Source organism: Symphalangus syndactylus, chromosome 11 (genome assembly GCF_028878055.3).
Source record: "Symphalangus syndactylus isolate Jambi chromosome 11, NHGRI_mSymSyn1-v2.1_pri, whole genome shotgun sequence".
NCBI classification, from domain to species: Eukaryota; Metazoa; Chordata; class Mammalia; order Primates; family Hylobatidae; genus Symphalangus; species Symphalangus syndactylus.
Window position 1 is genome coordinate 115,532,647 of NC_072433.2, and position 24,081 is coordinate 115,556,727.

At 39.5% G+C, this 24,081-nt stretch overlaps 1 protein-coding gene across 1 annotated transcript in view; it reads right to left on the reverse strand.

Moving 5' to 3' along the window:
- Positions 1-23,630, reverse strand: part of FBN2 (fibrillin 2) — a 281,077-nt gene extending 257,447 nt beyond the window's left edge. The window contains exons 1-5 of the mRNA XM_055299218.2: positions 22,735-23,630; positions 21,792-21,874; positions 16,083-16,181; positions 13,038-13,133; positions 4,440-4,535 (exon numbers count right to left, since the gene is read on the reverse strand). Coding sequence (XP_055155193.1) covers positions 4,440-4,535; positions 13,038-13,133; positions 16,083-16,181; positions 21,792-21,874; positions 22,735-22,988 — 628 coding nt within the window. The 5' untranslated portion in view covers positions 22,989-23,630. The remainder of the gene's footprint in view (positions 1-4,439; positions 4,536-13,037; positions 13,134-16,082; positions 16,182-21,791; positions 21,875-22,734) is intronic.
- Between the last annotated feature and the right edge of the window lie 451 nt (positions 23,631-24,081).

The window sequence follows — 24,081 nt, forward strand, 5'->3', positions numbered from 1 at the left end:
TTTATAATAAACATGCATTACATTTTAAAACAGAAAATTACAATGGAACTTATTTTCTTAAAAACATTGTTTATACATTTCTTGAAAGTATCAAATTCACTGTGTATAGAATTCTGTGTAATACCAGCTTGTTCTCGTCACCATATTCCCTATATTCCTGGTCATACTACTAATTTGCTATACTTGAATGTTCATAAGCTGTACAATCACCCTGAATACTTTATAATACACTCCAAGTCCATTGGATTAACAAGTATATCAGTTATTTCTAAACGAACTTGAGTCTGGGTCTACATTATTCTCAGAATTCAGGAAAACCCAAATTTGTCCATCTTTACACCTACTCTTGGAGGATTTGGGTAAGGTCTAAGTAGATTTAATGGCTATTACAGTTACTTTACTTCCTGAAGTGTGGGTGAGTAAATAAAAATGTATACAATAACTGAAGAGTTTATAATTAGACGCCAAGTTGCCAGCATGCGCACCTGAGTGGCAGGCTGTGGTTGACTCCTTTTAGAGAAGTTGTCATCATCATCTTCCCACTGAATTAGACTATATGGGATCTTACACATCTGCTAATGTCCTGGTTGGACAGCAGCAGAATAATGCAGAGTTCCTGCAAGCAGGACTCTGATGATGAGCAGGACTGTTTCATGATGGGGTGAGTGAGTGAGAGCCCCAGACTAGAGATATCCAGGCAGAGATGGAGTGACTCCTTCTCAGCACACTTTTAGACCTGGGTTCATGCATCAGGTTCCATAACTGGATGATTTCATAAAAGGTAACCTAAATGGACATCAATCCATTTTCATTTTACATAAAGCCTTGAAATTTTAATTTTTTGAACTCTAATATTTGCAACTTGATCTCACCTTTTAATTCCATTTAAGATGCAGATTAACAAAAGTCATTTTTCTTTAAAGTGTCAATAATTAAAAAATAATTTTCTAGTCCTTTTTTCCTTTAAGTTGTACTAAAAAATGTACATTTTAAAGGAAATGTTACTAAGCACCAGATTATTTGAAATTTTACACAATTTGCATACTATTTTAAGGAAGTCATGTTTACATGATAAGAACCATTTGTAGTAGTAATTTATGTATAATTTAAAAGGGTCTAGGATATATTTCTAAAAGATGGGCCTTATATAAACTTCAAGGAAAATTCCATTACAAAAGAAGATTTCAACAATCCTTTAAGTCAAAAAAGTTGAAAGAAGGACTCTAGACAGGCCACATTTGTGATCAAGTAATCATCTATTTGGTTCAGAAATTCCTTAGGTAAATCTATGTCTTGTCTATCCACCCTCTCCAAGTTTCTACTGATAAAACATAAGGTACATTTTAAGTGTTAGGGAAAAAACCCATCAGGTCTCAACATCCAATGCTGACTCCATTTCTGTTTAATCTCAAGTGTATATTAAGTGAGATATTTATCTTTTTTTCAAATTACATTTGTTTGGAAAGAGATACATAAAGAATTGAGTACCTTCATATGCCATGGCCACAAATGGGCTGTCTGCATTTTATAATTAGCCTGTAGCCACAAGAACTCTTTTTTTTTTTTTTTGATGCTAAGTATAAAAGGTCATTGTACATATCAACAAGTGTGAAAAGAGAACTCCAAAGAAGTTCAGGTTACCCAGCACTCAGACTCAAGTTAAATACCATAATCATGCCAGCCACTGGTTACTACTCAGTCTCTGGGTCTGGAAACCAGTCTGCCAAAAGCCCAGATAGCTGGAAAAGCAGCCATGTTTTATCATATGACTGATCCCAGGAGGCCAATTTAAAGGGAAATTATGTGTTCTACATTAAGGAGGAACAAATATCTCTGATTTTACAAAGGTCTTTTTATTAAGATAACAAAGAACATATATTTTGAAATTCAGTAATTTAAAAATATATATATAAACTTTAAATGCTAACAGGGCACATGAGCTTACTCACTAACCTCAGCATAAGTGAGTTACTCTTCTTGCATCTACACAGGCACAATGTTTCTTGAAAAAAAATTATGAACCTCATTTTTAGTAGAATGGGTTATTATACATGTATAAATTCAATTTAAAACACCTCTTTAAAATATTAAAGTTCATGGTTGCTATCTAAGAGTGGAACTTGCTAACTCCTTATTTGAAAGAAATGAAGCTTTAGAACTTCCATCTGAAGAGTAGTAAGTAATAAGACTTTTAAGAAACAAACCAACATTTAAAAAATATCCCTAACGGTAATCCATTAACTAGTTAATCTTATAATTTTTTTTGGAAAACATGCTACTGTACATGTAAAATATATGTAAGTCTTTATTGAATTCTCAGAAATTTAGTAAAGACTAACAAATCTAATGAATGAATAACTGTTGAAGAATAATGACGTAATTCCTGGAAGCCTCTGAGTTGAAACTACTTACCCAATTTCTTTGCCAATTACAAATTGACTTTGAAATCTGCTTCAGGATGAAGGAGCTACAAAGTTTACATGACTCCCAGAAAAATGAAGATCATCTTTACCAATTATGATTATGTTTGAAATTTTAAATTTATTCTACTTTCTATGATGTTCAAATAAACTTAGCGTTATCTAAGAAATGTGTTATTCCATTCTGAATAATTTATCTTTTTATGCCAACATTTCATAATTAATTTTTCTTTCCCAAATAAAAGCATCTGGTAAAGACATTTAAATTCATCCAAAGTGTAACATTAAACTCTATCATTTGTGGAATGTACATCAGTCCCAAGAAATCTCAATTACATTAAAATATTAAAAATATCTTGATGTACATATACATTCAAATGTATGTGAAAAAATATTTTACTTTTCAAACTTCACCATATAATTGTAATTTCTCAGTTTCTTCTCAAGGTTAAACTTGAAAAGCAAGATGAAGTTTTGTCAGGGTAATGAGTATAATTTTTAAAATATAAGGCTTTTTCACAACTCAAAGCCACTATACATATATAAACCTTGACCCCTACTTATCTGTAATATCTCATTGACATAATTTCATATATTCTAATTTCACAATAAAAAAGTGCTGTACAACTTGATGCCACAACAAGCTCTGGAAAAATGCACTGAGGATGTAAATAACAATGAATATGTAATATTAATTTTAGCTCGTTTGTTTTCAGTTATGGCTCAGCTAGTTATTTATCACATTTTATAAAGTTTAACTTCTTGATATGTCATGAAACTGTTTACCATCAGGACATTATTTTAGGTAGCTTACACACAGCACACACACTCTCTTGCTCCTTTGTACTTGCGACTTGGGAGACCAGGAGTCAGGCTTCCGATGGCCTAGAGGGAGCCAGAAAACTTGAGCCACTCCCCTCTCCCCACTGCACTGCCCTGCACCGCAACTCAGCTCAACCTAAAAGATCACACTCTCTAGAATCCTTGAAACATAAACATTCCCAAGATCCATAATGAGGGATCAATGCCAGAGATTTTCAGCAGTCTATAGGTCATGAGTTTAACTGCTATTCAAATCATAGTAAATTGGTTTCACATTGGCTTGACTGACCATTTATATGAATAAGTTGGACAATGCGGGATGCCTACCAAGCATCCATCCCTCCACCCCTTTTCTCTTACCCAAAGGAAGCTCTACTGGCTTCAGATACCCAGTCATCCCTTCCATGTGACTCTGGGGAAGCTTAAATCATCTCCTGCTGCAACGACAGGTCCTAGTAAGTCTACATCAAACATATTACCACCACCACCCCCCACTTTGCCATGAACTATTTTAAAAACTCAAGCTCAAGCCAGGCAGCATACAAAGTGTCTCTGGAGGCTATTGCTGGCCCACAGTTGGAGGAGATGTTTTCTGTCTCAAGAGGTGAAGAGGAAACATGTTTCCTTAGTGACTGCTGACAGCCATTTTACAAGCACAAAGAAGTTCAGGCTAGGACAAAAAGTGAAACATAAAGGAGGGCAGGGTCAAGAGAAACAGAGTAACAGGGTAAAAGCCTTGATCACATCCTACCTGAGGCCCACTAGCTCGGGACTTTTTGTTGTGAAATGCTATACATTTCCTTATTGCTTAGGATAATTTATGTCAGATTTTGTGGGGTTTGCAGCCAAAGATAACTTGCCACTATTTCATTTTTAACAGAAGCAGTACTTTCAACAATGCCTCCTAATTTGAATTAAGTACATTAGCAGAATTTGCCAGCAGTCACTCACTCAAAATTACCCTAGAGCCATAGCCCGAGTTGGCTGCCCAAACTGAGTTCACTGGTGGAAAAAGTTGAGACACTTCTGCCACTATTAGCTATGTCTCAAAATCTCACCATTCAACTTAGAGACATAATCAAAGAAGAGTAAAAATATAATTTCATTAGCAGAATCTTCATTGAATAGCAAAAAATTATACATTTTTACAATAAAATAGACTTCTTCAGAAAGCAAGGTTCTCATTTCTCTTCTTACCTCTTTCACACTGTGGACCAGTGAATCCATAAACACAAGCACAGCGGTTGGGTCCGATGCAACGTCCACCATTCTGACATCCATTTTCACAGACAGCTGCATACAAAAACAGCAAGAAGCTCATTATATAGCCAGTCTCCAAGCACAATATAGTAGTGCAGTGATGCTGCCAGTAAAGGATCTTATGTTAAATTACAGTAAATTAAGTTAATTAAACTGCAACTTGTGTAAATTGCACAGGTTAAAGTTCACATCTTAAATTTAAGTAAATATATTTAAGTATATTCAGATAAAAACTTACACACTTCATGTAAATCACACTGTTAAGCAAGCGTTTGGTAAAAGGTTTTTTTTTTTTTTTAATCAGAATCATATTCGCTGGCTCTCATGCTCATTTAGAATGTAATACTCAACCCTCAATTTCTGTTCTACTAACCCTATAATCTATATTTTCACTGGCAAGGAATGAATAAAATATGGGAAATGAAGGAAAAAAGAGGCCGATCCAGGTAGCACAGGGAAGGAGTAGGAGGAGAAAATGTAATAAGAAAAAACGAAAATGATACGGCAACAAAGGGAAAAAGCAAAAATCAGAGAAGAAAAGGAAGCCAAGGGGGGAAAAAAGGTAAAGCTGGAAGGGCAAAACAAAGAAAAGGGGGGAAAAATACCATCAATATTAGCTATAAAATGCCAAAAGAAGTAACCAATGTGTACAGACTATTTGCAGGTCATAGAAGAAAAGAAAGGGAAGAAAAACTGTGTAAGCATAATATGTTCTTTCATATAAAATTAACTCACAATCCAAATGTTTTCAAAGTCATGCTGACAAACACACAGCACACACTCTCTTTTGCCTTTAGCCTTGTGACCTGGGAGACCATGAGTTAGGGTTCCATGAGACCAGAGGGAGCCAGTAAACTTGAACCACTCCCCTCTCCCCACTGCACTGCCGTGCACTGCAACTCGGTTCAGCCTAAAAGATCACATGCTCTAGAATCCTTGGAACCAAAGTATTCCCATGATCCATAATGAAGACAGCTGAATTCAAGAATCATGTCTTCTCCAGGAGAAAATACTGATACTGAAAGTGTGTCTCCCAATCTACCCACCCTGTTGAAATATTTGTCCTCACAAATGAATTAGAGGATTATATTCTATGACCTGTGTCCATATATGGAGTGGAAGGACACTAATTATTCAAATTAAAGGGAAGTGGGGGGCAAAACACTTCAAGTGAGGTACATATCAAAAAATGGGAAACTCAGTAAGTATACTGATATCCAGTAGCACAGTAATGCTGCTATTTCCTTATCAGGTATGTTGAACTGGATAGACTGCCTATCATCTCCAGAATGCACGGAGTGATTTCTGTTCTGCTGATGATGGTCAGAAGACTAAAACACACTTGGAAATAAAAGATGATCTTGACTTTAAAGCGTCACTGTGCCAATGGCCTCAGAGGCATTTGTTGACAGTTACACTTCAATTAAAGGCATGATTCTGTGTGTCTCTGCACAAGTACAGCTCCCTAGGAGCCATACCTTTCTGCTTCTTCACCTGTCTCCAGCTGAGTCCGACATAGCACTTCCCACTCATCATTGCCTTGAAATATAGGCAGACTTGAAATATAAGTAAATACGAAGCAGAAAGGAAAAGGAAAAAAGGCCACAGGGAGCATGAAAAAAATAAAGATGGATGGGAAGGTGGGAAAAAACAAAACCTATCAGAGCATTCTGTGCAGCTATTCCATAGAAACAACTGCCAGGATTTGAAGATTTCTACATGTATGCGTATGTTCATTGCAGCACTATTCACAATAGCAAAGACATGGAATCAACCCAAATGCCCATCAACAATAGACTGGATAAAGAAAATGTGGCACATACACACCACGGAATACTATGCAGCCATAAAAAGAAACAACATAATGTTCTTTGCAGCGACATGGATAGAGGTGGAAGCCATTATCCTTAGCAAACTAACACAGGAACAGAAAGCCAAACACCACATGTTCTCACTTACAAGTGGGAACTGAACGATGAGAACACATGGACACTGGGAGAGGAACAACACACACTGGGGCCTGTCTGGGGAGGGCAGGGGGAGGAAGAGCTTCAGGATAAATAGCTAATGCATGCGGGGCTTAATACCTAGGTGATGGGTTGATAGGTGCAACAAATCACCATGGCACACGTTTACTTATGTAACAAACCTGCATGTCCTGCGCATGTATCCCAGAAATTAAAATACAATTAAGTTTTTAAAAAGGATTTTAAAAATCAATTGTTAAAAAGATACACTGCAAAATACTAAGTCCAAAGTAATGTGATCAATTAAAATATGTGGAATTTTCTTTAAATGCTATTGAGCTGTAGGAAATTTAAATTACAGTTTCCCACATGTGTTCTCTCATCACGATGCCAGCCTTTGGGCAAAAGCCGTCCACACTGACTCTAACACTCAGAACACAACCTCTGGTAAATAGAGGAAGAGCTTCTACCACGGTTTTCCAAGTTTCCAATTTGCAGGTAGAACAAGGCTGGATGAACCTTGAGTTTCTCCTAGAAAGAGCTGGCCCATTACAAATTAAACCTAATCTCACCTGTCTAGGTTAGACTATCAATGCCTCCCTTCTCACTAAAGATTTTTGGAGGTTTGCAAATTATAGTTATTGTTTATAAAAAATATTTATCTTAAGTTGTAATATGGGTTTCTTATTATTTTTAATGAATCAATAAATATTTTAAATTTCTCAATTTTAATTTCTAATATTATAAATATTGATGGAACTCATATAAACAAAAGACATTTGAGGACCTCAATAATTTTTAAAAATGTAAACGGATCCTATGAACAAAAAGATCAAGGGCCACTGATACAACCATTTGCTTGTATTTCTGTCTCTCATGTGAGAGTGAGGTCCCCCAGGACAAGGGCCAGATCTGTTTGCCTTCGAATCCCCGTCACCTACTGTGGTATCTGATAGACTGCACGACCTCAACAAACTCCCGCACGTCAAAATTTCACGGCATTTTTTCAAGTACTTCGCAAGGCAGAATGGTGCAGTGAACATATAATGAGCTCTGCCGTCCCCAGCACCCACTCACCACATCGTCTCTCTGATTCTTAGCTTCCTGGCCTGCAAAAAGAGACTTAACAGTTCCTCCCCTACAGACGTTTGAGGACTAAATAAAATAGCATATAAGACAAAGTGCACAGTGGCTGCACGCTGAAGGTATTCTACATTCTTAATTCCCTTCCTCTTTTAACTATAGAACACTTGTACGAAGATGTTCTGTAAGACAAGACGTCTGCAGCAGCCGAAGTTTACATTAAAGAGCAATAGCAAAAGAAGAGAAGCAGGAAATACAGATAAAAGTAGAGGCAAAAAACAAAAATGTGAATTTCCTTTTTTTCAAAAGAATTATGATGAAAGATATTTTACAAAATAACATATTTTTTGTAACAAAAAAGAATGGAAACAGCAACTTATATTTCAACTGGAGTCAGAAAAAAAATTTGAAAATGCCTAAATTTCCACCACGGAAGGAACGCTGACCACTCAGGAAGAAAACTATGCTTACACCTAGCATGACAGTGGCGTGAAAGGCAAGAGAGCAAAAGATGTACTTCAGATAGAAATATGAGCTGGCTTCTTAGCTGCCCACCAAAATCTTAGACGGGGAAAACAAACTATTTTCCCTGTGTGGGTTGGCTGCATACTGCAGAAGCTCAGCTATTTAGAGAACATTTTTATTCAACAGATATTTACTGAGCACTTACTTTGTGCTAGGTAACAGGGAAGGTACATATTTTTATTAGACAGACTCCCTTACAACTCAGCAGAGGTGCAGACACTCGGGCATACGTCTGAAATCATGATTGTAATTTCTACACAAATGTGTTAGAAAAATAGCATTCTAAACCAAGTTAAAATGTTAACAAGAGGAAAGAAACAAAAGCCAACTGTCTGACATAAGAAGGTGTAAATCTTTGCTATTGGTGCTGCGTTCTTCCTTTATTTTCTAGGATACCACACTCTCTCAGTTTTCATTCCATCGTCATGTCCATTCTTTCTCACTCTTCTTTGCTGGCTTATTTTCCTCTTCCCCATCTCACAATGTTGGACTGAATTGGGTCTCTGTTTTCAACTCACTTCTTTAGCTACAACTTCCTAATGATCTTTATCTAGGCCTATGATTAAAATATTATGCATATAATAATTCAGTCTATATGCTCCCAAATTTATATCTCTATGTCCAACCTCTCTCCTACGATCAGAGTTCATAGATCTTTGCACTTGTAAGTCTGACAGATTTCTCAATCTAATGAATCCAAAACAAAACTTTTCCTCAGCCCCACCACTTCTTACCCAACCCACTCCCTATACAATATTTCCCATATCTGGAAATGACATCGCTATTAATCCAGGAGCTCCACCAAAACCCCCTCCTTGTCACTTTTGATCTTTACTTTTTCTATTTTTTTAATCCACCACGCCTGGTCCATCAGAGTATACCTCCAAAATACAAGGTCAATCCAATCACCTACCACATCTTCAATAACTACAGCTGCAGCATCGTTCGCTAGCACCACTGTGGTAGCCTCCTACACGGCCCTTTCCTTTTCTCTGTTATAATCCAGGCTCAACACAGCAGACAGGTGATTTTCTTTTTAATATTAACCAGATCACAGAACACCACTGCTCAAAATGCTCCAGTGGCTTCTCATATTTAGGCTATAGTCCAGATTTTGTTCCTTGGCCTACAAGGCCCTATACCTCCCTCTCCAAACTCAATTCTTACCATTTTCCCTTTCCACACTTTACTCCAGGGACATGGATCTCACTGTTTCCAGAATACATGGAGTCTGTTCCCACTACAGGTCTTTTAAATTTGCTTTTCCCTTGTCCAGAACAATTTTTCCATAGATTTAAAGGCACAGACTCGGATCTGTGTTTCAATGTTACCTTCTCAGAGACCCCTGATGTAAAATAGGAGACAACTGCTAATCCTGACCCATACTCTCTCCCCCTTACCCTGCTTTATTCTCCTCCTAAAACTTCTCACTACCTAAATGTGTATTAGGTATTTATCTTTTTAGTATTAACTGTCATTTCTACCAGAATATGTGGCCAGCGTATCATCTCACCTGTTCACAGTAGTTACTCTATCAACATCGCTGAATGAAATGGATGAAATAGAAGAATGCTTTCTAAGAAATGCTGTCTGTTTCCAGGAAAGCAGCTAAGCAGTCTAAATGTTTTATAATGTTCATTTTAGCAAGCATCCTATTTCTAAGACTTCTCTGGATTTATAAATTGAAAAATGTTCCATCTGCTTCTTTGCTCTCAGTATTGTAACACTCTTTCTATATAAGACAACTTGGAAAACATCTTCCTTACACCATTCCTTGAGCTGGCAATCTATTAGTTATCATACCTTTACCTTCTTACTTGCTGACAAATAAATTGTGTTTGCTACACACTTTGCTTCCCCTATATGTTCTATTACCCCTGAGATAAACATTAGACAAGGAAGATGTCATCCCATGAGAAACCTAGAGAACTAATGCTCAGTATATGCTGATTTTCTGACCCAGTAACATCGCCTTTCCTCTGACTGGAAAATGTGGTAACATCAATATGGTTTGACACAGGGGTGGAAGAACATCAAAGCATTTTAGAAGCGGAAAGTCCTTTCCATCCCCTGCCTTCCCATTCCTGTGTGAAGAGCAAGAGACACACCCACTAGAGCGTGTTCTGTACAACCCTCATACGTACATACACATGTATGCCCAAGGCACAAAGAGCAGCTTAATTCAGACTGAAGACAGCTAATTTCAGGACAGATTTGAGCAAATACTCTGAAAGATCAGTTGAGGCAAGGCGAGGCTCTTTCTTCTGTGATTCTAATTTTCATTTTTCCCTCTACAGAGCAAAAGGATGTCTTTCAACAAGGATAGTTGTGTCTCTTCATTGGTTATGGAACTTTGCAAAACAGAGTTGCAATCAGATCTCCTAACACTTTTCTAAGGCCTAAAAATATATATCAATCTTTCTTTTTATGAATACTGTGTTCGTGATAGACTTCTTTCTTTTCTGGTTATAAACAGAAGTCTATTGTAGAAAATGTGAGAAACACCTGAATGTACAAAGAAAATATAGAAAAAGTATCATCCATGGAACAAGAAACTCTGCTGCATTTATCTGTTCCACTGTTGTCCAGTTCTTTCTTAGCCTCCCCTGGCCAACCCTAGCCTAGAGAATTTAATACACTGGCCCCTCCTATTCTTGCTAGCAAACTGGCCTCAATGTACTGTATTCTCTTAAATGCCTTCGCCTTCCATTTCTCAAACTTCAGTCAATCTCCTCTTGTCATACCTGAGAACCACCCACACAAGGAATCTGCCGACTATGGCCCAAAGGTCAGATCTGGGCCACTGCTTATTTTTGTACTTCCCATGAGCTAAGAGGAATTTTGACACTTTTAGGTAGTTGAAAAATCAAAGAAATAATACTCGGTCACAAGTGAAAATTGTATGCAATTCAAATTCCAGTGTCTATAAAGTATAAAATTTTGCCGAAACACATCCTAGCTCTTTCATTTACGTATGATCTATGGTCACTTTGGCACTAGAATGGCAGAGTTGAGTATTTGCAATGGAGAAAGCAAGGTCTAAAATATATACTCTCTGGCCTTTACAAAAAAAAGTTGGCCTACCCCTGACCTTAACAGAATATTTTTCTTTAAATGGATACTCCAATTTTACATAAAATTATTCTAAAGAAAACTTTATAGCACTTATAAATAGAAAGCTATAATCACCATAATCACCTTAACTAGAAGACAAACTTGGAAATTACTGTAACAACCATAACAAGATACAGCTTCACATTCATTAGCATGATTATTATTATTTAAGAAAAAAAAAACAGAAAATAACAAGGGTTGGCAAGTATGTAGAGTGGAGCCCTTGTGCATTGCTAGTAGGAATGGAAGACAGTGCAGCTTCTGTGGAAAACAGTATGGCAGCATTTCAAAAAATTAATAATACAATTATCATGTAATCCAGCAATTCTACTTCTGGGTATACACCCAAAAGAACTGAAAGCAAGGGCCCAAACAGCTATTTCAGCATTATTCACAAGAGCCAAAAGGTCAAAGCAACTCAAATGTCCATCAACAGATGACTGGATAAACAAAATGTGGTATCTTCATATAATGAAATATTATTTTGCCTTTAAAGTGAAGAAAATTCTGACACATGCTAAAACACGGATGAACCTTGAGGGCGCTATGCTAAGTATAACAAACTAGTCACCCAAGGACAAATACTTCATGCTTACACTTCTATGAAATACCTAAAGTAGTCAAATTCGTAGAGACAGAAACTAAATGATGGTTGCCAGGGGCAGGGGAGAGGGAAATGGGGGTTATTGTTTAATGGGTACAGAGTTTCAGTTTTCCAAGATGAAAAAAATTCTGGAGATGGATGGTGATGATGGTTACACAACAGTGTGAATGGACTTGATGCCACTGAACTATACACTTAAAAGTGGCTAAAATGGTAAATTTTGTTATGTATATTTTACCACAATTTAAAAAAATTTTTTCATTGCAACAAAAATAATGTTAACTGAAAACAAGCTAGATATTCTTTTACATCTAAGACTTGGTTTTTCTATGTTTAAAAAAGAGACCAGCAATCCTTAAGGAAGTCTTAAAGATTAGCATGGAACTTATAGTCTACATCAGGTAAAAATGCAAATAAAGTAAAAAGGGACTTACTATTTGTGATTCAATTTCATAAATCACACTTCTTTAATGTCATATAAGGTGACATTACTTCAAAATATGTGAATTCCCAAAAATGTCCCACAATTTAGAGAATATTACCCAAAATGTTCCCCAGTGATGTGTCACAATCCAGAAACTATAATCCTTACACTCTTGTTAAAAGGTTATTTCTTGATTCATACAGGGCATTCTCCAGTGAAGGTACCAGCTTTGCTGGGTTATAGCTTCCTGTTTCACAATAATATCTGATTTTTAAAAATCATTTGATCACCCTGTATCTTAGTATTAAATATATTTGAGCAAAGGATAATTTATCAGATTGGCTCTCCTGGGGTTAATTTTGAGAAGTTCTAAAAAATCATACATAAATATAAAGAGGGAACTGGGGAGGGAAGGAAGAAGTAAAAAAGAAAGAAAGAGATAGATCACAGAAAACTTGCTCTTTTTTTTTCTGGAAAGTATACATGTTTTATGGAGCCAGATACAGGAAAACAAATAAATCACAGAAAATCTGTGAGATGTATCACAGTTGCTAAAGCACTAGTTACCAATTGTTGACTAGTAATTCTTGAATAGTAATTCAAGAACATCACTGCTCTAAAGCACAAAATTCTAAAAGAATTAGAAAAATTCTTATAGGATAAAAATTAGAAATTCAGTTTTAAGATATGGTTTACTATATAAAATTGTTTTTTCAAAAGATCACAGGATTTATAAGACCTTAAATTATAACTTAACATGAAATATCCACCAAATCAAACGATTTCTAATAAATGAAGTTGATTCCAATGTCCCTTACGTTGTCCACAATAAGTTCCAATATATCCTTTCTGGCACTGGCAGTGGTCATCTGCACAGGTCCCACCATTCATGCATCTCACACTGCACTGCTGAACTGCAAAGAGCAATAACAAAAAGTATAAAAACATCAGTCACCAAAATTATAGTATATGTGAGAGGTTACAAAACTATAAACTCAATTATCCAATTCAATGACAATTATATCTTACAGAAGGAAATATTATGACTCAAACATATTTTTATTCATTATTTCTTTATAAGTGCATACATGGGCATATCTGTGATAACATGTTATTCAGGATGCACTGAAAACACTTTCAATGTTAAAAAAAATAAACAGAAGGTGACTAGCAGCATAGTTTCTGGCAAGCAGGAGGCACTTTTGTCTCCATTCAGAATGCAGAAGGTGAGTGTCCACCATTCCAGCTCAGTGCATTACTGTCATAATGGACTTGAAGGCTATCCTCACAGAGCTTGAATTCCGATAGGGAGCTATGGAAAACACAGGTAAACAAATACCACAAAGTAATTATAGACTGTGATAAACCGTTTGAAGTAAACTGTTGTGAAGGAGGCTAGTCTGGAGCCAAGAAGGAGCTTAGATACTGGCATTAGACAAGACCACTCTGAGGTGACATTTATACTGAATGAGCCAGATATTAAAAGTACCAAGAAGAAACTTCAGAGAGAGAAGAACCAGCAAATCAAAAGACCTTAGGATGGTAAACGGTTTCTTCGGAAGAACACAGAGATTCCTGTAGTTAAAAAGAGGCAGACAGGGAAGAGATCTTGGAGACCCAGGCAGAGACCAGCCAGCTAACAGGGCCTCCTCGGCCGCAGCCACCGAAGGGTTTTCATTATATCCCAAATGCAACAGGGAGTCATTAAAAGGATTTAAATGAGAAAGTGAAGTGATGTAATCTATATTTTAAAAAGATTACTCTAGCTGCTCTGCAGAGAACGGATTTGAAGAGGGCAAGAATCTGGGAGAAGGATGAGGATAGCTTATACCACATCGTAGCAGTGGAGGTGGAAAGGAAAAGATAAATCTGAGATAATGATTTTCCAGTAAAGCCTACAGGACTTGTTTAAAGAGTTGACACAGAGAAAGAGAAGCAGCAGTTACTTAAGCACTGGGTGGATGGCAGGGCCATCTGCCGAGGCAGGCGGAACTGTGGTTCAAGTAGCCTGTGGTCAGCAATAAATTCAGTTTCCTTTTAGACATGCTACTAAGTTTCAATTGCTTGCTACTTCTTGAATGGAGATGTCAAATGGGAAAGGGAATATACAAGTGTGGAGGTCAGTGGTGGGATCTCCAGTGTAGATAAATATTATGAGTTATCAACAGATTGGTAGTCATTGAAATATATATGTTAATGAGTTCACCCAGGGAGGGCAGAACTCAGGAATACCAAATCTTGAATGAAAGACTGATGAAGATATAGAAAAGAGACTAAAAAGTAACGATCAAGAAAAGGAGCACTGAGCCGGGCGCGGTGGCTCACGCTTGTAATCCCAGCACTTTGGGAGGCCGAGGCGGGCGGATCACGAGGTCAGGAGATCGAGACCACGGTGAAACCCCGTCTCTACTAAAAATACAAAAAATTAGCCGGGCGTGGTGGCGGGCGCCTGTAGTCCCAGCTACTCGGAGAGGCTGAGGCAGGAGAATGGCGTGAACCCGGGAGGCGGAGCTTGCAGTGAGCCGAGATTGCGCCACTGCACTCCAGCCTGGGCGACAGAGCGAGACTCCGTCTCAAAAAAAAAAAAAAAAAAAAAAAAAAAAAAGAAAAGGAGCACTGAGGGCCACTGGCATTTTAAAGGTCAACGGTGTTTCAAAAAACAAAAAAAAGCATTTCAAGAAGATAGTGATTAATAGTGCCAAATGCTTTAGCAAGGTCAAACAGGATGATGATTGGGAGGGTTAGAAAAGTTCCTGATGAAATGGAAGGATTGCCCAAGGCCAAATGAATGCACAGATTCCCTGCTAAATTATACACCACAAACAAAGAGTGGGCCAGAGAATGTCCCAGCTCCCAGGTAGAGGAATTAAGAAATTGAATCTTAAAATTCCTCCAGGACTGTGTTTTTTGACAAAGGCAAATATGAGAAAACTAAGAATACGATAATGAACATATGGGCACCAGTATCTTGTACGTAATCAGGCAAGAGAGAGAGGTTCAGGTTAAGTTGGGGATGAAATGTTCGGTTAAAGCGATCAAGAAATCTCGATGAATTTGAATGGTAGGTTTTAAAAAGCTGGGGAAATGGCAGATTCAAAGAAAGTGAAATTAAGAGAGTTTTCATCAGGAGTTTCATCGGAAGACGATGGCATTTGTTGTATGAATCCTGAATCTTATTCCTGAGTCAGACATACTCTATATTACCTTCTTTTAGGGAAAATTTGAAGAAAGATATATTAAAAATATAATGACTTCACACTAGTTTGAGGCAAGACTTAAGAAAGCATTTATTTAATTACTGAGCAATTAAATAAACAATCTTGCTTCTGCCTTGTTATAATGTTATCTTAAATGCTAGCTTAAAAGATTAATCTTTGACCTTAAGGTCCCAATGATTTCTAATTGGGTCATGAATCACACAATCATAGTCCACAGTTATAATTACCTTATGGAGTTGTTGGCAGTTAATACATGTGAAGCAAAATAGGTCCGTATGTGTAAAGTATCTGGTCAGTACTCAATAAACATATGCTGCCTTTGGAGTTCTCTTCTCCTTCCCCCTTAGATAACCCACAAAACACGTGTTAAGCAAAGGCAACAAATACAGCCTAGTGTTTGAGACTATACACTTAGGCATCAGAATATCGGGATTCAAGTCTGTGTTTCCTTGGGCCAGTTAATTAAATCGTGTGTGCTTTACTTTGCTACTCTGTAAAATGGGCTATTAACAGTATCTCATAATGTTGATGTAAGGATTAACTAAAGTAATAACAGTTAAAACTCCCTGGCACATAGAAGGACCTTTAGCATTTACTCCAAAGCTTAAGAAAAATGCAGTGAAAAGGCCACAAGTAAGAACATACTTGATTTTGATCCACAGGTTGGTGATATTTGCCCACTGGAACAAGTACACATGTTAGGACGGGAACAAAATCCATCTCCACAACTATTTCTACAAATCGCTGTAGAAAGCACAATAGGAAAATGAATGAATAACTATATAATAAACCATAGTTTACAAAACAAGAAAGCTGTATTTAAAAATAAAAAGCCTGAAAAACTAAGATAAAATATATGATATAAATGTCTAACTTCAGATATGCAATAAAATTACCCATTGCAGACTTGGGAATAAGGCTCACAGGTATCCTTATGATAATGTGTAAACAAATGAAGCTGTTTCAAATTGCATAACCCTTTAAGGAATCTCCACACTGTTTTCCATGTGGCTGTAATATATATATATATATATATATATATATATATATATATATATATATATATATATATAAAAAACTGTGATATATATATAATAGATACATCACCATATATCTAATGGAATACTATGCAACCACAAAAATGAATGAATTAACAGCATTTGTAGTGACCTGGATGTTACTGGAGACTTATTATTCTAAGTGATGTAATTCAGGAATGGAAAAGCAAACCGTATGTTCTCACTGATATGTGGGAGCTAAGCTATGAGGACACAAAGGCATAAGAATGATACAATGGACTTTGGGGACTTGGAGGAAAGAATGGGAGGGGTGAGGGATAAATGACTACAAATACGGTGCAGTGGACACTGCTCAGGTGATGGGTGCACCAAAATCTCACAAATCACCACTAAAGGACTTATTTGTGCAACTAAATACTACCTGTACCCCAATAACTTATGGAAAAATAGAAATAAAAATAAAGTCATATGTAAGTAAACATTACAGAATGAAAACATGGTAGAATAAAATAAAGCACAGGCTTTTTAAGTTTAAAATACATATGTATGTGTGCGTGTGTGTGTATATATACGTGCGTATATATACATATGTGTGTGTATATATATGTGTGTATATATACATATATATGTGTGTATATATACACACACACACATTTACTGGCTTTAAAAGGTCTAAAAGAACTTTCACCAAATAGTACAATGGATCTCACTGCATGATGGGCTTATGTGCGGATTATTACTTTTATAATAAACATTTAAAGCTTTGCAACAAGGAAAAAAATTTGCATAATACTAAATCTTTAATTGTCTTATCAATACAGTTGTCTCTTTCATGAAAGACTGAGAGTTTAAAATGCAGAATTCACCCAGAGAAGACAGCCTTGATTCTAAGTAGTTGGGAGGGTTGCGGGAATAGAGCAAATACAGCCCACTATGCAAAAGCCTTCACAGGAGAGAGAGCACATGAAATTGGCTGAACCAGAGGCTCCAATCCTAATGACTTCGCCAAGCCTCAAGGGTTCCACACACATTCCTTCCAGGCTGGTATCTGACCCACCCCGTGATCAATCTTTGGTCTCCTCAATAATTCCCTCTCTCCTTCCTATAGTCTTTCTCCTTCCATATTATCTCCACAACCTAGCCTATTCCTACTGCTCAGAAAAGCTACTGTGGCATTTTGATGGTGGGGAGAGTCAAAGCCTCCTGCAGCTGTGACCTCCAATGAACAGAAAGGTATGAGGGTCATCACAGCAAAGAATGCTAGGCTCACTGACACAGTACATACCACAGATACTCCAAACTTGTAGCCAAGTACCTTTGAATGGGAAGTCTCTCCCATACTTAGAGACAGTTCATTTAGGAGCTGAGTGATTTATCTCTATAACCATAATTGAGTTCTCTCTTTCAGCACAAGGGCTGTGTACTTTAATGCTCATGCCATGACCAGATATATAAAGACAGGAAGAAAGTCTGGAAATGCCCTGAACCTGGCTGTAGCTAGGGAAAGGTCCCACAACTTTTAAAGAGATTTGGGACCCTCGACAATGAAAAGAGCATTTCCTGCTGAAGTAAACTAACTCACTAATTGTTTTCCTTCTCCAACATGCCTCCTGACATCCATGTATTACTACGAGCATTAGTACTTCTTATAAATGAAAATAGTGGGCTGGGTATGGTGGCTCATGTCTGCAAACCCAGCACCTTGGAAGCCCTAGGCAAATGGAACACTTGAGCCCAGAAGTTGGAGGCCAGCCTGGGCAACATAGGCAGACCCCATCGCTACGAAAATTTTTTTAAAAATTAGCCTTGCACACTGGCATGTGCCCATAGTCTCAGCTACTCAGGAGGCTGAGGTCAGAAGATGGCTTGAGCCCGAGAGGTCAAGGCTGCAGTGAGCTGTGACCATGCCACTGCATTCCAGCCTGGGTGACAGTGAGATCCTGTCTCAAATTAATAAAAAAGAAAAAGTGAATAGTGTCAAATATTGTGATGTTAAAATAAAAATATTTTAGGCAAGAATATGTTTCCTGCCATGGAGTTGACTCTTATTTCTTAAAATGTACTACAGTTTCTGATCACCAGTAACTCTCCAATGACAAATGTGCATTAAAACACTGTTTTATTTCAAAGTTCCCTCCTCCCCAGAAGGCCGATATTTAGTCTAGGCTTGAGAGAGGAGACCCAAAGTACCCCCACCTGGGTTCCAAACCAAATGAAGGTTTGATGGGCTGGAGACTGAGCATTCTCAGTCAATTAACTGTCATGGATACAGGTATATACTCTGTATCTGTGAGCCAATGAGAAGCAAGAATGCTGAGGCCCTTTTGCCCCACACCAGCCTCAGACTATGGTACACTTACTGAATATCTGTCCCTCCCACAATTACTAAAACTATGAGACCTAGAAATACCAGCGGGAGAGGGAGACACGACCTAGGGGCTGAGACTTCAGTGATGCTGTGAGAAGTCACATGGCCAGGTAAAGAATACATGGTACCCAAAAGGTCTGAAGTTGAGTTATCACTCTGCCATTGATCTGCTGTGAGCTCCAGAAAAACCCACAGCCTTTCTGGGTTGTTTTTTCATTTGGTAGCATAACATAAAGGAATTATATTGGAATGCTCTGAGTTTCCTCAGGTCTCAAATGTTATTAGTCCAGCCAACCTCATCCCACTGTTACTATATTGATCAAAATACTGTTCATAGCATAATTTCAAAATAAACAAATTAATAAGCAAATTTTTTCATTGCTTCATGTTCTAAGAAGATTAAAAAAAAAAGTTGGTGAGAAAGTCAATTCCGTACTTTTGGAAATGAATATTTGGAAGTTTGGAAGTACTTCAGTAATTTTTCTAGGGTACAACTAAGAACAATACCAACAAAACATAGAGACTCAAATCAAAATGCATTAGGTTTCCAGAACTTGGAGAATTACAGTTTCTTTTCAATATCTTCTCCTTATAAAGCCTGTCAAAGTCAAACACTAAAATTCTGTTGACCAATTTTAATGGTCAAAAAATGGCCAAAAAAGATGACCATTTTTTATTTTTCTATATTAAAAGAATGCTGAGGTACAAATGTATGAGAAAATTAATATTTGGTCTTGATTTTCTTTTGTATTTTATTTATTTTATTTTTTGTAAATTGTCTCAGATACTTTCTTTTGCTAAATGGTGTGATACAGATAAATTCAATAAATATAATAATTTACTTAATTTATTATCATCAGGAAGGCCTGGAATTAAAATTCTTGATTTTGAGTTTATAATGGTTTCATTTCACTTATTACCTCTACATATGATCATTTTAAATGTCAGACTAATTGAACTATTGAATTGGATGCAGGCTGTTAGCATTAAATGAGACTTATGCAATAGAATATAAAGGTATTACATTGTCCCTATTTTGTGCACTGTTTAATAATCTTATGTACTTAGAATTTTTAGATGTGCTTACAATAAATATTTTTGTAGATACTTCTTGACACAAGTGTTATAAATGTTTCTAGTAGATATAAAGATCATTTCAAAGTTTACTCTTTTATAGATTTGATACCTGTAAATTCCAATGTATCTCATAACCATCCAAATATTTCAAGTCTCAGAAATGCAGATTACAATAGTCACTGTTACCCTGAGATTTTCAAAGCTGATCTTCTACCAGTGATCAGTGGGCCATACATATATTTCTACTGCAAATATTCTGGAAGGCTCTGCTCTCTGGAATTCCCATTCCACACTGATCCAATAAAATCTGACTTTACAGATTTTCAACACGTACCATGAACCAATCCCTCCTCCTCGGCTGCTCTCCAACTGAATAATGGCAGTCACATTCATTACATTTAGTGAGTCAGACTTTCCGCAGTGCCTAAGTCACTCCCAGCTAGTATGGCAGGTGTGCGATGAGTGACGTTAGCTGTTTCAAGAGTCTAAAAAACCATGTAAGTTTAAAGCAGCCATGGTAATGCCCTACTGGCCTGAAAGAGTAAACGCACCCTCCATTAATGCCTCACATATGACTTCTGTATTGGAGAGAAAAGAATGCAGAACATTTTCTTTTAAAAAATAAAGCAAAGGCTTATTATAATCAGAGGATTTGTTCAAAATATTTATAAGTCACTTTAAATAACACAGTTGTTTCCTATTTTTGCCGTTGGAAATAGTGGCATTTTAAGGTAGAAAAAATAAGAAGAAATTAGTCTTTATGACACTTGAGATTTCATCCCTTTTTTAAAAACTGCCAAGAAATAACATTAAGCATCTATCTCAAAACCACAAAACCAATAAATACAGAGTTAGAAATGCCACTACATCCTTATTATGCCTTGGTTAGTGTGGCTTGCCCTTTTTCTATGCTCACAGTTGCATAATTATTTTTTTCCCTGGAGAACATGGAGGTCAATCTAAAGTCAAGACTGGCTCTAAATGAATGTGCTGTCTATGATACCTGGCTCTCCTCCCAACAAGACAAATGTGGTTGTGCTACAGGAGAAGGCCAGCCACACTGCAAGTCACAAATTTACAGGCATATGAAATAAGACATCCCAGAGTCTGTGACTGTGAGGCTGATAATCTCCAATTAGAACTTGGAGAGACCTGGTTATACAGTCTGGAAACAGAATAAAATAATCAAAACTTTTACGGTCAGAGATACAGAATTTTTCAAGGTCTAAAATTCATACTTTGGAAATCTACTGCACACTATTGAGGTTTGGGGTCTGGAAACCCTAAATTTAAACGTCTTCCAAAAATTGAAAAAAAAAAAAAACTCAAGCCCCTTTGTAAGAGTTCTGTCTTTTAAAAGTTTGTTAACTTAGGTCAACACTAAATCCGTGAGAATGCTCCTTTCGTATCTAGGTTATGTGGTTGTTGATATAAAACCAGAAATAAGAAAGTGGTTTTATATAAATGCCTAAGAAACCTTGATCTTCATAAGGCCTAAACCTCAAGCAGAGTTAAAAGCCTGATAATTTGCATAACATGTGGTCTTATCTGGATGTTTTACGGAAAAAGTGGTTTTGAGTTATCTAGATAATTGCTCTACTCCTCCCTTCTTCCAATTTGTATTAATAGACATAGAAAGATAAAACTTTCAATTATCTTTGAAACCTTTATCATTATTGCCCTTCAACAGAGTCTAGCAGTGAAGTCTGAACTGACTCAAACCGGTTGAGTCTTCCCCACTATTCAAATGGGGCCGCGTCCTGAGTATCAGTGCAATGTGATCACTTCATTTTAAACGCAACTGTGCGTCCAAATGGCTGAGTGCAAGAGGTCGGCCGGAGATAGGGCCGAGCGCGCTGCCCCAAGCTGCGATCCCTGCCAAGCACTCACGGACAATGCACTGGTTTCCTCCAGGGAGCGTCTTCCATCCAGGACAGCAGTAGGAGTGGAATCTGGAGCCGCACACGTTGGGCCTGTGATGGACAAGGGCGGTCACACACAGATAGGGAGAGGGGTGCAGTAACATATAAACGGTCTTCGTAAGCAATGCCCCGAGCGAATAGATTTCAGGACAACAAACAAATCAAAATTACACTTCAAATTACTGGGGATCCGGAGGCAGACGTGGAAGCGAAAGAGCTAAATGCCGGAATGCAGGAGGGTCAGAAACGTCTAAACACTGTCTTTCATCTGTCGTCCCTTGCCTGCCTTTTTAAAGGGCGAAAAGAGGCATGGAAACATATAATTTGCTACTATTCTAGCTTCCAGATGCAGAGAACAAAGGGACCATTCCGTTCCAAAGAATCCTTGCCCTCCTTCCCAAATCCATTCCTTCTTGGTCAACTGTTACTTTGGCCCCGACGTGTCAAGGAAAGCGAGTCGCAAGGTGGAGCGCTCGGGTTGACGATGAGGTGAGCTGTGAACCCTGCACACGTCCTCAAACAAAAGGCTCACGAGCGGCGGCCCCGACGTGGGGAGCAAGCAGGGTCCTCAGGCCCCTGCAGCAGGCGGACCCAGGCCCGCCTTCCGCCCGACATTCAGAACCTGTTCCCGCACCGCGGGTTCTTCACACGCTCTGCGAAGGGCACCCACTGGCCCCATAACCACCCGCCGCCCAAGCCCGGAGAGAGGGCTTTCCGCCCGCTGAGCTGCGGGGTTGGGAAGGAAAAGGGGGACGCGCTCCTGGGGGTCTTTGGATATCCTGGCGAAGGGGGCTGCAGCTCTAGGCTCCAGCTAAAGGGTCAGGGACGGAGTGGGCCAGAAAGCCGCCAAACTGAGGATTCCCTCCTCCCCCAAGCCGGAGCCTTAGGTGCGGAGCCGCTTGCCCACTTACCCTCGGAGCACGTCCTGCTGTCCTCGCCGGCGGACACGGCTGGCCACTGCGGCACCCTCCTCGCGATACTCGGGCGCCAGAAACCCACCTTCAGAGTCTGCTGTAGCGGACCGAACCTGTTGCGGCGGCGGCTGCGGCCGCGGCGGCTTGGGCGGAGGAGGCTGAGGCTGGCCGGCCGTGCCCTGCGCCCAGAGCGCCACACAGCCTAGCCACAGGAAGTAGCGCTGGAGACACAGCCTCCGTCTTCTCCCCATCGCCGGCGCCGAAAGCGCGCGGCCCTAGACCCGCGGACAGGGAGTGATCAAAGACAAAATCTGCCCGCCTCAGAAAAAAGTCAGCGTCTAATAAGCCCTTAGTCGGCTCCGGGGACTCCCTCGGGCTCGGGCTCCCTGCTCTAGCTGGAGACCTCCACAGAGCGCCGGCCCTCTGGCTGCCCGCGAAGCGATACGCGGGGTGCCGGGTCTAGCGCAGTGGGCGGCGAGGCGCGGCGGAGGTGCAGCCGGCAGCCCCGAGCGGTACACGTTGCATAACCGGCCTAAGGCCCCGAGCGACTCCAGGACCGCCAGCGGGCGGGGGAGGAAATTACAAAAGCCCTGGCGTAAAATTTCAAAAAATGTGAACCTCAAAAGAAAAAAGGGCCTGCACGCAGAGCTCGGCGGATTCCCGTGCGCTCCGGACACGGATCTTGGAAAGCTGCAAAAGTCACCAGAGAGAAACAGGCAAGCAAACAAAAGTCGCCCCCAGAAGAAGAGAAGGGTTCCCTTTGGGCTCGCTCGGAGTCCCACAGGGCAATGAAGCGCGGGTAGCGGCTGAGGAGCCGGGCGGAGATGCGCGGGGCCAGGGCTTGCGGCCAGCAAGAGAGAGGGCGGGAGGCTGGACGCTGGAGAAGATGCGGCGGCGGAGGGCGCGGCGCAGGGGTTTTAGAGGCCCGGCAGGGCGCGGGGCGGGCCGGCGGGCGGCGGCTGTCAGTGGGGGCGCGGCAGTCCACACGTGGGGCTCAACCCGGACCGAGAGGCCGGCGCAGAGTGGGCGGGGACAGAGTAAGGGAGAGATTAGGGGCCGCGGAACGAGGGGAACGAGGGTTGGGTGAGGGGAAGAGGAAGGAAGGGGGGAGGGCTAAGGGAGGGGAGAGAACGGAGATTGGGGAGAAGGGGGGCGAGCCCTAGAGGAAGGTCGGGCTGGAAGAGGGACTTGGAAAGAGGGATTGGCGAGCCCGGGTGCGAGAGGAAATGAGCGGGGGATGGGAGGCGAAGCTAGGGCAAAGAGAGAAGTGGGAAAGGAGAGGGAGGGCTAAGGTCCGGGCGCCGAGAGGAGGGGCCCAGGGGGCCGGCTGGAGGGGGCGAGGCG